This window comes from Tamandua tetradactyla, chromosome 1 (genome assembly GCF_023851605.1).
Source record: "Tamandua tetradactyla isolate mTamTet1 chromosome 1, mTamTet1.pri, whole genome shotgun sequence".
NCBI classification, from domain to species: domain Eukaryota; kingdom Metazoa; phylum Chordata; class Mammalia; order Pilosa; family Myrmecophagidae; genus Tamandua; species Tamandua tetradactyla.
Window position 1 is genome coordinate 42,189,726 of NC_135327.1, and position 15,459 is coordinate 42,205,184.

The 15,459-nt window shown below is 38.0% G+C and overlaps 1 protein-coding gene across 4 annotated transcripts in view; it reads left to right on the forward strand.

Moving 5' to 3' along the window:
- DZANK1 (double zinc ribbon and ankyrin repeat domains 1) overlaps positions 1–15,459 on the forward strand; it is a 114,502-nt gene that overhangs the window by 53,830 nt on the left and 45,213 nt on the right. For all 4 annotated transcript variants that reach the window (XR_013157183.1, XM_077114890.1, XM_077114891.1 and 1 more), the window contains exons 10-11: positions 6,998–7,090; positions 14,208–14,330. Coding sequence is in view for 3 of the 4 variants with exons in the window: in XM_077114890.1 (XP_076971005.1) it covers positions 6,998–7,090; positions 14,208–14,330 (216 nt within the window). In the remaining variant the exon portion in view is untranslated. The remainder of the gene's footprint in view (positions 1–6,997; positions 7,091–14,207; positions 14,331–15,459) is intronic.

Below are 15,459 nucleotides of genomic sequence, written 5' to 3' on the forward strand. Positions count from 1 at the left end.
AGCAAAGTGGTAGGGTACAAGATCAACATTCAAAAATCTGTATTGTTTCTGTACACTAATAGTGAACAATCTGAGGGGGAAATCAAGAAACAAATTCCATTTACAATTGCAACTAAAAGAATAAAATACTTAGGAATAAATTTAACTAAAGAGACAAAAGACCTATACAAAGAAAACTACAAGAAACTGTTAAAAGAAATCACAGAAGACCTAAGAAGATGGAAGGGCATACCGTGTTCATGGATTGGAAGACTAAATATAGTTAAGATGTCAATTCTACCTAAATTGATTTACAGATTCAATGCAATACCAATCAAAATCCTAACAACTTACTTTTCAGAAATAGAAAAACCAATAAACAAATATATCTGGAAAAGCAGTGTGCCCTGAATGGCTAAAAGTATCTTGAGGAAAAAAATGAAGCTGGAGGTCTCACGCTGCCTGACTTTAAGGCATATTTTGAAGCCACTGTGGTCAAAACAGCATGGTACTGGCATAAAGATAGATATATTGACCAATGGAATCGAATAGAGTGTTCAGATATAGACCCTCTCATCTATGAACATTTGATCTTTGATAAGGCAGTCAAGCGAACTCACCTGGGACAGAACAGTCTCTTCAATAAATGGTGCCTAGAGAACTGGATGTCCATATGCAAAAGAATGAAAGAGGACCCGTATCTCACACCGTATACAAAAGTTAACTCAAAATGGATCAAAGATCTAAACATTAGGTCTAAGACCATAAAACAGTTAGAGGAAATATAGGGAAATATCTTATAAATTTTATAATTGGAGGTGGTTTTATAGACCTTACACCTAAAGCAAGAGCACTGAAGAAAGAAAGAAAAAAATGGGAACTCCTCAAAATTAAACAGTTTTGTGCATCAAAGAACTTCATCAAGAAAGTAAAAAGACAGCCTACACAATGGGAGACAATATTTGGAAATGACATATCAGATAAAGGTCTGGTATCCAGAATTTATGAAGAGATTGTTCAACTCAACAACAAAAAGACAGCCAATCCAATTACAAAATGGGAAAAAGACTTGAACAGACACTTCTCAGAAGAGGAAATACAAATGGGCAAAAGGCACATGAAGAGATGCTCAACGTCCCTGGCCATTAGAGAAATGCAAATCAAAAGCACAATGAGATATCATCTCACACCCACCAGAATGGCCATTATCAACAAAACAGAAAATGACAAGTGCTGGAGAGGATGTGGAGAAAGAGGCACACTTATTCACTGTTGGTGGGAATGTCAAATGTTGCAACCACTGTGGAAGGCAGTTTGGCGGTAACTCAAAAAGCTAAATATAGAATTGCCATATGAGACAGCAATACCATTGCTAAGTATCTACTCAGAGGACATAAGGGCAAAGACACAAACTGACATTTGCACACCAATGTTTATAGCAGCATTATTTACAATTGCAAAGAGATGGTAACAGCCAAAATGTCCATCAACAGACGAGTGGCTAAACAAACTGTGGTATATACATACGATGGAATATTATGCAGCTTTAAGACAGAATAAACTTATAAAGTATGTAACAACATGGATGGACCTTGAGAACATTATGCTGAGTGAGAATAGCCAAAAACTAAAGGACAAATACTGTATGGTGTCATTGATATGAACTGACATTAGTGAATAAACTTGGAATATTTTGTTCGTAACAGAGACCATCAGGAGATAGAAATAGGGTAAGATATTGGGTAATTGGAGCTGAAGGGATACAGACTGTGCAACAGGATTGGATACAAAAACTCAGAAATGGACAGCACAATACTACCTAACTGTAATATAATTATGTTAAAACACTGAATGAAGCTGCATGTGAGAATGATCGAGGGAGGAGGGATGGGGACATATTGAAATCAGAAAGAAAGATAGATGTTAAAGATTGAGATGGTATAATCTAGGAATGCCTAGAGTGTATAATAACCGTGAAATGTACAAGGTACAATTTTAAAAATGTTTTTGCATGAGGAAGCAAAAAGGAATGTCATTATTGCATGGTACTGAAAATAGATGGTAATTAATATTTTAAAATGTCACCTTCTTTGTGAGACTAAAACCAAAAATGTTTGTTACAAAATTAATATTTTGACTAGTGCATTTCCTAATACAACTTATGTAGATAGTTTGATTGAACGCCGTAAGTACTTGGAATCTCAGGTAGGACATGTGATTTTGTTGGTTTGTCCAGAGTGATGCCCCGATGAATCCCAGAGTGATTCGATCAGTGAGTGGAAAAGTATCTGCAAAGCCCCTTTCAGGGAGTGGTGAGAATGGGGAGAAATTCAACTTCCCCAAGTTGAATTCTTGATATTCTAACAAACAGTGTGGACAACCAAAGCTATAGGCAGAACCCCCAGTCTCGGGGTTTGTTCATATGAAACTTAACCCCGCAAAGGATAGTTCAAGTCTACTTAAAATTTAGGCCTAAGAGTCACCCCCAAGAGAGCCTCTTTTGTTGCTCCGATGTGGCCCCTCTCTCCAACCAACACAAGAGCAGTCTCACCACCCTACCCCTCTCTACGTGGGACATGACTCACAGGGGTGTGGACCTTCCTGGCAACGTGGGACAGAGATCTTGGAATGAGCGGGGACTCAGCATCAAGGAATAGAGAAAAACCCTAGAATGAGCTGAGATTTAGCATCAAGGGATTGAGAAAACCTTCTCCACCAAAAGGGGGAAGAGGGAAATGAGACAAAGTATCAATGGCTGAGAGATTCCAAACAGAGTCAAGAGGTTATCCTGGAGGTTATTCTTATGCATCAAGTAGATATCATCTTGTTATTTAAGATGTAATGGAGAGGCTGGAGGGAACTGCCTGAAAATGTAGAGCTGTGTTCCAGTAGTCATGTTTCTTGATAATGAATGTATAATGATATAGCTTAACAATGTGACTGTGTGATTGTGAAAACCTTGTGTCTGATGCTCCTTTTATCTACCTTGTCAACAGATGAGTAGAACATATGGAATAAAAATAAATAATGGGGGAACAAATGTTAAAATAAATTTAGTTTGAAATCCTAGTGATCAATGAAAGCGAGGGGTAAGGGGTATGGTATGTAAAAATTTTTTTTCTGCTTTTGTTTTATTTTTCTGTTGTTTTTTTATGTTTTTTTCTGAATTGAGGCAAATGTCTGGGAAATGATCATGATGATGAATATGCAACTATGTGATGATATTGTGAATTGCTGAGTATGTGTTGGGAATGTTTGTGCTTCTTGTAATTTTTTTTTCATTAATAAAAAATTAAAAAAAAAAAAAAGAAAGGTACCTTCCAGTTCTGATGGAAGCAAGTCTCTAGAGTTCTTGCATGAGAGAGATACCAACTTCTCGCTCGTTTAAACCCGTATTATTTTGGGTGACATATTTGGTTATAATTGGGTTATTTGGGATGACAAGGAGAAGTGACTCATGTGTATGTATTTTGTGGATGTATGTGTGTAAAGATGTTCCATGCAGATGCACAGAGGCCTCAGAACTTTGCGAGTGGTTTGGTTTTGCTGAGCTACCAAAAAGCTGGGGGTACTATAGATTGTGGGAGGTGACGCCTTCTCTACTGTTCTTAGCAGCATGGTTTTTTCCCTGTGGACCCTGAAGAGGTGAAAGCAGGTATAGGTTTTCTATCAGACTTGATTTTTAGAGAGATTTTATCATGATAACCACGAATCCTAGAGGAAAATGGTTACATTTTTTTGGCCACACAGCCAGCACTGCTGCTGCTTTTTACAGGAAAACTGTTTAGAACCAGTTCCCTGGCTTTTGTTCTGGTGACTTTTCCAAGTGTTAGGAGGATGACAGGTTTTTAGACAACATCCTCACTCCCTGAATCCCCTCTGAGGTCCAGGGGAATACCTGGGCCAAATGCTCAGGGAAGCCAACCAGCCTGGCTCTGCCCAAGGTGACAGTGGGGCCCATGGCAGCCCTGGTGCTTTCTCTGTTTCTGTCTCATTCCAAATAGTGCAAAAAGCACCCTCTGTCCTCTTCTGCATAATGAAGACAGGCCCTATGGCTATTTCGGGCATATCCTCTTGGGTGGATTTAAAGGCCAAGAGATTTTGCATATATAGATGAAAAGATATAGTAGATGAAGTTTTTCCTTTTGCCTTCTGGCAAAGATGCCTATATTTTAGAATCAGAAAAAATTTTGTATATATTTGTAATGCTGGAAAAAGTAATGCCTACTTATTTCTATCAATTGAAATAATCCAGAGATGTACAAAAAAAGAAGTGTGTACTTTCCCCACCCCACCTCCATTTCTAGCCCCTGAAATAACCTATGTAGCAATTTAGCAAGTGCCCTTTTATGTATTTGTCAAGAAGCACAGAAACATACCACATTTATATTTGGTTTGCCTTAGTTTTTAAAACAAAAATGGCATGATGCTATTCTATTTCTTTGTAACTTATTTTACTTTACAGATGCATCCCATAGTATTTTCTAAGGTTGAAAACTTTAGCCTCTCCCTTTTCACCAGGAGACATTAACTCTGCTTTATAAGAGGAGATCCTTCCACTTTCTTTGGACTTTAACTGCCAACATGAAGTACCTCTCTAAAACCTTAGTCATATCTGGGGTTGCTGGAATGTGTGAGGCTTAGGGCTGGGATCCTCTTGGACTTGCCCTGGAAAAGAGCTGATAATGCCCACAACTGGGGAATACTACCTCTTTGAGACTCCAGCTTCCCACATCATGATTTGGGGCTGAGGTCAGCATAACCACAGCCCCACATCAAGCACAACTTTATCTTGGCATCTTAGAAAATCAGCTTTGAGTTTCAGTTTGCGACAACCTATTAGTTTGTTTCCAGCTTGCTTCCTCATTTCCTGTCCATGAAAGATCATCATTCGGGAAACTATTCTCATCTTCCAATGGTTTTGTAAGGAAAAATTCTATCCCAGTGACTAAGTTGGGTCCACTGTATTCTTTGGAACAATTACAATCGGTAATATTGTACAAATACTGTGAGTGAGATGGCAAATAAGGGTATGTGTGTATATATATATACACATATATACATATATATACACACACACTCTTATATATAAAATATATATACATATTTTAAAGAAGTCCTTGTCACAGAGGGTTAGTATTCTCTTTGAGGCAGTCTGATGGTGGCCTCAGTCCCAAATCATCCTGTGTGTGGCCTGAGCCTCAGAGCAGATAGAGACCCATTAGAGGCTCATAAATAAATTTAAGAATTACAATAGCATTTTTAAAAAGAAACAAATGGGAAATATCAGAGTGCATCATACAGAGTGGGGGTAAATATTTTCTCATGAAACTTTCATATGTCCATATATATTCAAATATAGAGAGACATAGAATGGATGAGTGTGTGTGGTGGGTTATGATATCAAAATGATTTCTAACTGTGGGCCATGATAAGGCTAGAGGGAACCAGGCATGGCAAGGTGTCCAAAGCCAACTCAAAATACTGCTAGAAAAACCTGTTGATCAAGGAAGATGGGGTTATTAGATCTGGTGCAGCAAGGAGCCTCCTCCCCACATCCTTAATAGTCTTAGTATCTAAGGGAGAAACTATTTAAGTGGGACTGGGTGATTTTAAAGAAGGTCTTGCAAGGCAGAGAAGTGGTTGGGATTGGGCAGATTTAGGATTGCACAAAGTTATAAATGCTAGTTTTGAATTGTGGGCCCTGTGAGGTGAAAGTCTTTGGAGTAACCTGGATGAGCAAGCTTTTGAACTTGATAAGTAAGCTGTTTAGTTGGTTTACAGTCTTCTTTTCCAAGAGTATTTCCTCCTGCAAGCAGCTGTGTTATTTTTACTTGATATCAGTGTTTTTACACAGGGACAGGAAATTTGTTTCACTTCTCCATGGGTGTCCCCACATCTTTTATGAGGCAACATCCCAGGAAGATCTGCAGCCCTAAATCTCACAGAAAAGCCCTGAAATCTGCATGTTGTGCTCCACTGACTTTGAGAAATGCTGGAGCCAGGGAGTGTCAGGCAATGTGGAGAGGGAGACTGATTCCCTGCCATTTTGAATAGAAGTTAACTCCTCTCTCCACTTTAGGGGTGCTCTGGGGTAGGAACTGCAATTTACTGAATTGGCTTGGCGTCCTAGGAAGAACCTTTCCTAAATTGGAGTTAACCAGACCTAGAAAGGTTGGAGAGACTTCAAAGGACTACTTAGTGATGTTGGCACTAAAATCACAGGAATTGGGATTTCTTTTTTTTGGTCATACTCTTTATCTGCACCAGTTTCTGCACCTACTACATCAGTTTCAGGACGCCTCATTCCTGGAGTGGAAAGAAGCGTTTGAATGTCACTGGCCATTGACAATTGAAAAGATGGTATCCTGATAATACAAAATAGCTCAGGGACAAAATAGATATTAGGAAACTTCTGATAGCTGAACTCTGGTTAGACTATTTAATCATCATTTCTACTTTGTGCCGCCCTTCTGATCGGAACTTAATTTTAGGTTCCTGACTCAGAAAGTTAGCACTTTCCTTTTCTTTTCTAAGACAGTGTTTTTTTCTAAGGGAGAAACTGCAGAGCAAACCTCAAGTCGTATTTAGCATAAATCTCCATGGGGGTAATCCCCAGCCCAATAACTAGATTACTTGTAAACACATAGATAAGCTTTTGCTCGTCTTGGCCCCTTTTTTATACTGTTCATACCATGAAATGAAGAGGCCTCCTGATTATCACATTTCCACAGTGGGGAGAAAAATTTATACATAATCAACGCAGAATTTTCGGTTTTTCTTCCCAAGGCCAAAATGAATACTCTTTATCAGTTTTTTTGTTTTAGTTTTGTTTCTTTGGAAAGCTGTATTCATTTGTCTGACACTGTTTATGCTGTATTTCATAAACCAAATTCACTATTTCAGGGTCTAGGTGTTGTAATAGGGACTGTAGCTGGCTGATTGGCTGGAAAGATTGATGATTTCTTCACCCAGTTATTTGCTCAGGAGAACTTGTATTTCTTACTCTGTTTTCAAGGAGAAGGCAATCTGCCTGGCCTGTGGCACAGGGAATCCTGCTCACTTGAGATACTGTGTCACCTGTGAGCGGGACCTGCCTTCATCACAAGAGGTAGGCTGACTGCATGTTCCCTCCTTATAGTCAATGACTCGTAAATATCCAATGTTAATGATAATAAACAGGAAGAATTTTCATCTAGGGTGGGAGGAGAGAGTGTGGAGGTAGAGAGAGACAAAAAAAATTTTTCTTCTCTTGGCAAACTGCAAACAACATTTCCATATATGAAGAAGGACTTTATGTATTCATACATACATAATGTTTTCAAAGTTTTGACTTCAAAGGAGTTAATGAAATTGACAATTCCTTACAATTTTGTGCACTGACTGCATGGGGAACTGGTAGTAGTGGGCAATTCATATTTCACTTGCAATCAGCAAGTCTTTGTGGGCTCTGTGTGAATGCTCCTTTTTGAAATTGAGAATGTGGTGACCACCTGTTTCTTGGGTTCCCTGCAGCTTCTCTTGAGTGTTGAAATGAAGGAATAGAAAGATATGCCATATAAATACAATTTAGATGATCTGTTTTATGTTTATAAACATTTCTGATGAGGAGGAGGTTTTTATAATAACTTCCAGGTGACTGTTGTCCTGGCCTAACATCACCAAAAAGAAGTTGGCATTTATGAGCCAATGTAGAAGAAGAAAAAAAGCCTGTTTCTTTTGGCCTGTTATATATATTTTAGACTGTTTGGGGATTTGTTCTCATCTCTGATAGATTCCTTGGGAAACTGAACAAATTTTTATGATTATGAAATGTCCTTTTTTATCTCTGGCAACAATTTTTTCCTGAAATTTACTTTATCTGATATTGATTTAGCCACTCCAGCCTTCTTATTTTTTACATGGTATATATATTTTTTATATATTTACTTTTGGCCTATATAGTTTGATCTATAGCATTTTCAAAAATCGCTTTTGACAATCTCTGCCTTTAAATTTGAGCATTTAGCCCATCAAAATTTAATGTTTTTGATAAGGTTGAATTTTGATCTACCATTTTAATATTTGAGTTCTACTTTTCCCATCTGTTGTGTTTCTCGTGACTTTTTGGGTTATTTGATACATTTTAATATTCCATTTTAATTTTCCTATAGTCTTTTTTGCTGTATTTCTTTGCATTTTTTCAAATGTAATTTTATTGAGGTATATTCATATACCATCCAATCCATTCAAAGTGTAAAATCAGTGGTTATCACAATGTTGTGCACTCATCACCATGACCAATCTTAGAACATTTGCATTACTCCAGAAAAAGAAAATAAAAATAAAAAGAAATAAAGAGAAAACTCCAAACATCTCATACTCCTTATCCCCCCATCTTATTGACTCCTGCTATTCCATTCTACTTAATTTGAAGACATACAATAAAGGTAAGTTAACTAAGACAGTGTAGTATTGTCAGACATAGATATATAGCTTAGTGGGATGGAATAAAACATCCAGAAGAAGATCCATACAAATGTGGGCAACCAGCTTTTTTTTTTTTTTTTTTGTACTGTATGGCTATACAATCATTATCAAAAATCAGGGCTACTGGATTAGCTCAACAATTTCCGGTATTTCCTTCTAGCTAATCTAATATTAACTAAAAAGAAATATCAATGTAATGAGTCAGTAGCAATAATCATTTGTTATATCTGAATTTCTCCATCACACCTCCTCCCTCTCACTTAGTCATTATATCTGGGCAATGACCATTATAACTTCTTCATGCTGGAAAGGGGTTTCACCCTTATGGGGTAGAGGGATGAAACTGGTTAATGTTCTTAGAAAGACTGGTACCTCTGGGCTTCAGGGCTTATCTTGCAGAGGAACAATCTGGAGGCCTTAAGTTTCTGAAAAAATAAACTAACTTGGTAAAACATTTATACAGTCTTAGAACCCAGGGTATTCTTTAGGGTTTTCAGGAATCCTGTTGGTTGGGGCTTGGTATACTGTGGCAGTTTCTTTGCATTATTTTTCAGTGGTTGTCCTAGTGACTTCAATATACTTCTTTAACTTTTCAGACTCTATTTAGTTATTATTGTACCACATCAGGTAAAATACAGACATCTTGCAACCACATCATATCCCTCTCCCCATCCTTCCTGTTATAGCCATTATGTCTATTTATACCCATAAACCTTACAAACTCAGCAAGACATTATAATTCTTTAAACAGTTAGATGGCTTAAAAAGAAATTAAGAGAGGAAAAAAGCAAAAAAATAAAAACTAGTCTTTTGCATTTATACAGTTATTTGCCATTTTTGATACTTCATTTCTTTTCTGAGGATCTGAGTTTCTCTTTGGTATCATTCCCCTTCAAACAGAAAACACCCTTTATCAGTTCTTATAATATAGGTCTACTGGTGTGAAGTCCCTTAGTTTTCTTTTATCTGAAATGTCTTTATTTCATTTGCATTTTCAAAGGATATTTTTTTTTTTTTTTTTTTTTTTTAAAGGAAAGACAGAGAGAAGGAAGGAAGGATAGAAGGAAGGAAGGAAGGAAGAAAGGGAAACATTTTTAAACATTTTCTTGTTTTATTGTATTCTGTTTCTCCGTTTTTGTTACATGGGCTGGGGCCGGGAATCGAACCGAGGTCCTCCGGCATAGCAGGCAAGCACTTTGCCCGCTGAGCCACCGCGGCCCGCCCTCAAAGGATATTTTTAATGGATGTATAATTCTATGTTGACAGGTATTTTCTTTCAGAATTTTAAAGACATAAATGTTAATGTAATGGGTAAATGTAAATATCAGTACTATTGTACTTTTGATTTATAGCTCCACACTTTACTTCCCACTGAATCAAAAAGGCAAATGCATAAAATGTAATGATAAATCAGCAGGTTTGAACTTATATAAACATGTAATAGGTGATAAGAACTACATAAAGGTGAGGGGACAGGGGGTATAGGAACATAATTTGTATATTCCATTGAAGTTGGTATCAAATAAAACAGGTATAGATGGGTATAGATTTAGGATGTTAAGTATAAGCTCCAAGATTATAAATAAAATATTGGGAAATATGAAAGCTCAGAGAGATGGGGCCGCAGAGCAGGGGAACAAAATATTTAATGCATAAAAAGTACAGAGTTTCTGGTGGGGGCGATGGGGAAGTTTTAGTAATGGAAGGGGGTGAGAGTACCAAAATATTGTGGATGTGATTAATTCATTGAATGGTTGAGATGGGAAACTTTATGTTGTATATATGTTTCTGCAATTGAAAAAAAAAGAAAGAGCAACTAAAGAGACTGACAATGAAATATAATATATAATCCCGGATGGGACCTAGCAAGGGAGGAGTAAAGGCTCAAGGGGAAATTATTGGGACATATAAAAAATTTGAAATATAGATTGTAAACTTTGTATCAATGTTCAATTTCTTGAACTTGATAACCGCACTTAGGGTGGTCACATACATGAATATCCTTTTTGTTGGGAAATGTATATGGCAGTATTAGGTGTTCAAGGAGCACCATATATACAACACCCAAGTGTTCAGAAAATGGATTAATAGACCTATAGATAGACAGACAGACAGGCAGGCAGACAGACAGATGTTAGAATGATATGGCACGTGGCAAAATGTTAAAATTAGGTGCATCTGTGTATCTGGGGTGGCAGGGGGTAGAAGTGGGTGTATGTTGGAGTTATCTGCATAGGGTTTGAATTATTTTTGTAATTGTCCTTTAAGTTTGGAAATATTTCCAAATAAAAAGTAAAAAACCAATCAATCAATCAAACAAAACCCTATTGTACCAGTAGGATAAACTGAAATGTGAGGTCTGAAGCAAAAGTTTGCAAAGGATCTCTCCTTTGATTTATCCCCAAGTGTCTCCTAATTGTAAAACAATGGGTTGAGGGGAAGGCTATACAAGAGGGATCTCTTGTTTTTTGTCTCTGTGGGTATTGGAAGCTGAGGTCTCTTTCTACAGAAGTGTTTGTTTTAGGATAAGAGAGCAGGCCCTGAAGTAAAACAGGATACAGGTGGGCAAATAAAGTTACCTAAAATACCCATCTTTAGGAAAAATTCTCAGAAGATGTTTTTCCCAGTGTAAACATTCTTAGCTTTACATGTAGAATATTTAGTCATATATTCCTCTATTTCTTCATTAATTGATTCTTTGATTCATTAACTTTTTTAATAACCCCTATATGCCAAGGGTCCGGGACTGAGCTAGGAGGAAAAAAATTGAAATTATAGTCCTTTCACTCAAATCAGGATCTGGTGGCAAAGCAAAATAGGAAGAAGAAAGTGGATATACAGAGCTTGACTTGTGCCAAGCATTCCTACATCATTCCAAATAATTGACACTAATCATTTGAATCCCCCCAGAAGAGCTATGAGGAAGACTGTGTGTGAGAAAGTTGTTGAACTGGAGAGGCTGCATGGAGTCATTGTTAAATGTCAGGCTTTAGAGTCAGGTGGCCTGGATTCAAATCTTGATCAACCGTGATATAACATCCCTCTCTCCATTACCTCAGTTTCTCTGTAACACTTGGATGGCAATGGCACCCACCTCTCAGAATAGGGCCTATACCTGGCAGGCGGCCAGGGGGCCATAACTCTCCTATCAGCCCCAGTGATAGGAGAGACTCTCTGGGGCTCTCTGACCAGCCAACAGTGAAGAAGTGGCAGGAGCAAAGATTCTAATCTAGGAGGTCTCAGAATTCTATCTCCTTCCCCCAAATAAAGTAATTATTTTCATGTGTCAGGAGTAGAAAATAAACTCATACTTCTGTAGAGAAACAAAATCCAACGAGAAAGAAGATAAACCTTATGTAGCTCAGCTCGCTTTCTATCCCTTATTAGTTAATTTTTATACTAAATCAACAGCACACTTGGGACCTTTGATGCTAACAATGCTGAGGAGTATCAGAGTGTGGGACACCAACTTCACCACCTTGCTGAGAACAGATGAGTGCATCTAACTTATTCATTGACAGAGCCCATCACAATCTTACTTTTTTGGGCAAAAAGTACTGGATGCCTAGGGCTTGTATTTATTGAGGGCCTTTTTTCTTTTAAAATGGATTGGAAGCCAGAATGGCCATTATCAATAAAACAGAAAATGACAAGTGCTGGAGAGGATGTGAAGAAAGAGGCACACTTATCTACTGTTGGTGGGAATGTCAAATGGTACAACCACTGTGGAAGGCAGTGTGGTGGTTCCTCAGGAAGCTAAGTTATAGAATTTCCATATGATCTGGCAATACCATTGCTAGGTATCTACTCAGAGGACATGAGGGCAAGAACACAAGTGGACATTTGCACCCCAATGTTTATAGCAGCATTATTTACAATTGCCAAGAGATGGAAACAGCCAAAATGTCCATCAACAGATGAGTGGCTAAGCAAGCGGTGGTATATACATACGATGGAATATTTTGCAGCTGTAAGACACAATAAAGTCATGAAGTATGTAACAACATGGATGAACCTTAAGGACATTATGCTGAGTGAGATTAGCCAGAAACAAAAGGACAAATACTGTATGATCTCACTGATATGAACTGACATTAGTGAATGAACTTGGAGAATTTCAGTTGGTAACAGAGACCATCAGGAGATAGAAATAGGGAAGATATTGGGTAATTGGAGCTGAAGGGATACAGACTGTGCAACAGGACTGATTGTAAAAATTCAGAAATGGATAGCACAATAGTACTTAACTGTAATACAATAATGTTAGAACACTGAATGAAGCTGAATGTGAGAATGATAGAGGGAGGAGGGCTGGGGGCACAAATGAAATCAGAAGGAAAGATAGTAAAGACTGAGATGGTATAATCTAGGAATGTCTAGCATGTATAATGATAGTGACTAAATGTGCAAATTTGAAAATGTTTCTGCATGAGGAAGAAAAAAGGAATGTCAATGATTCAGGGTGTTGAAAATAGATGGTAATTAATATTTTAAAACTTTAACATATGTGTGAGACAAGCAAAAAATGTTTATTTGGTACAAAATTTGTATTTTGACTAGTGCATTTCCTAATATAACTTATGTGAACAATTTAATTGAACACCATAGTACTTGGAACCTTGCTTAGGGCATGCAATTTTGTAGGTATGTCCAGACTGATACCCAGATAAATCCCAGAGTGATTTGAACAGTGAATAGGGAAGTATTTGCAGAGTCCCCTAAGGGGAATGGTGAGAAAAAGGGAAAATTTAACTTCCCCAAGTCGAGAATTCTTGACATTCTTACAGCTAGTGGGGACAGCCAAAGCAATAGATGGAGCCTCCAATCTTGGGGTTTGTTCTTATGAAACTTAATCCCGCAAAGGATAGGCTAAACCTACTTAAAATTAGGCCTAAGAGTCATCCCCAAGAGAACCTCTTCTGTTGCTCAGATGTGGCCTCTATCTCTCTTGACCAACACAGCAAGCAAACTCACTGCCCTCCCCTTCTCTACATGGGACATGAGACTCCCAAGGGTGTGGACCTTCCTGGCAACATGAGACAGAAATCCTAGAATGAGCTAGAACTCAGCATGAAGGGATTGAGAAAATCTTCTTGACCAAAAGGGGGAAGAGCAAAATGAGACAAAATAAAGTGTCAGTGGCTGAGAGATTCCAAACAGAGTCGAGAGGTTATCCTAGAGGTTATTCTTATGCATTAAATAGATATCACCTGTTTAGTTAAGTTGTAATGGAGAGGCTGGAGGGAACTGCCTGAAAATGTGGAGCTGTGCCTCGGTGGCCATGTTTCTTGAGGATAATTATATGATGATATGGCTGTCGCAGTGTGACAGTGTGGTTGTGAGAGCTTCTGTCTGATGCCCCTTTTGTCTCCCTTATCAATGGACAAGTGAAACATATGAATTAAAAATTAAAAAATAATAGGGGGAACAAATGTTAAAATGGAATAATCAGTGAAGGGGAGGGGTAAGGGGTATGGTATGAATGAATTTTTTTCTGTTTTCTTTTTATTGCTTTTTCTGAATTGATGCAGATGTTCTAAGAAGTGATCATGAAGATGAATATACAACTATGTGATGATAGTGTGAGTTATCGATTATATAACAAGAATGATCATGTGATAAGAATGTCTGTGTTTGTATGTGGTTATATATCATGAATAAAAAATTTTAAAAATCAGGAATTACAAAAAACCACAATGTATTGGAAGGGGGGTTGAAAAATACAGTACTGATCCTGTAAATGCTGTTTTGTTCACTAGTCGACATGCAGTGGCCATAAAGCCCCTTCTCCATCCACTCAGAAAGGGGAGACCTGCCCCTGTACCAAATGTGGTCGCCGGTACCACCCAGAGGCTGGCTGCTGTGACTGGTGTGGCACCTCGGTGGGTATCCTAAAACGGAGCTTCCTCTGTCAAAGCACCTCACCACTGTGCTAGAGAGAGTGGGGGTCCTCTTCAGTGGTCTTGCAGAAATCACTTCTTAGGATTTTGAGTAGTGATACCTATTGTGGTAGTTAGATTCAGGTGTCAGCTTGGCTAGGTGAAGGTGTCTAGTTCTATTGCTGCGGACATGAGCCAATGGCATGTGAACCTCATCTATTGCTGATTACATCTGCAGTCAGCTAGGAGGTGTGCCTGCTGCAGTGAATGTTGTTTGATTTAATTGGCTAGTGCTTAAATGAGAGAGCTCAACATAGCACAGCTGGAGCAGCTCAGCATACCTCATCTCAGTACACCTCATCTCAGCACTCGCAGCTCAGCTTAGGTGTTTGGAGATGCAGAAAGGAATCACCCTGGGAAAAGTTGTTGGAACCCAGAGGCCTGGAGAGAAGGCCACCAGAGATCACCCTGTGCCTTTCCACGTAAGAAAGAACCTCAGTGGAAAGTTAGCTGCCTTTCCTCTGAAGAACTATATGTTAACTAAATTTATCCCCTTTTGTTGAAAGCCAATCCGTTTCTGGTGTGTTGCATTCTGGCAGCTAGCAAACTTAGAACACCTATTTACCTATGATACTGGAGACAGCTCATTAAATCCTCTTACCTTGAGAATGGTCTTTCACTGCTGCTTTGATTTGCATTTCTTTGAGGGTGAATTTTTTTCACATATTCACTCACTATTTGCATTTCTTTTATGCATGCTCTGTTTACCTACCTTTTAAAAGAAACACATTTACTTATGTATTTATTTATCAGAATAAATATTGCTTGCAAATAATATATAATTCACAGTTTGTAGGCAGGTTAGTCTTTCTCATCCTGGTTCCTCAGATAACCCTTTCCAGAAGCACTGTGACCCACTTTTCAAAAAAAATTTAATACAGTTGTATTGGTATATATTATATACTCACATAGCATGTAATCATCCAGAGTGTATAATCAGTGGTTCACAGTACCATCATATAGCTGTGCATTTATCATCATAATCAACTTTTTTTCTTTTTTTGTGAAAAATAACATATATACAGAAAAGCAAATTTCAAAGCACACCACAACAATTAGTTGTAGAACAGAT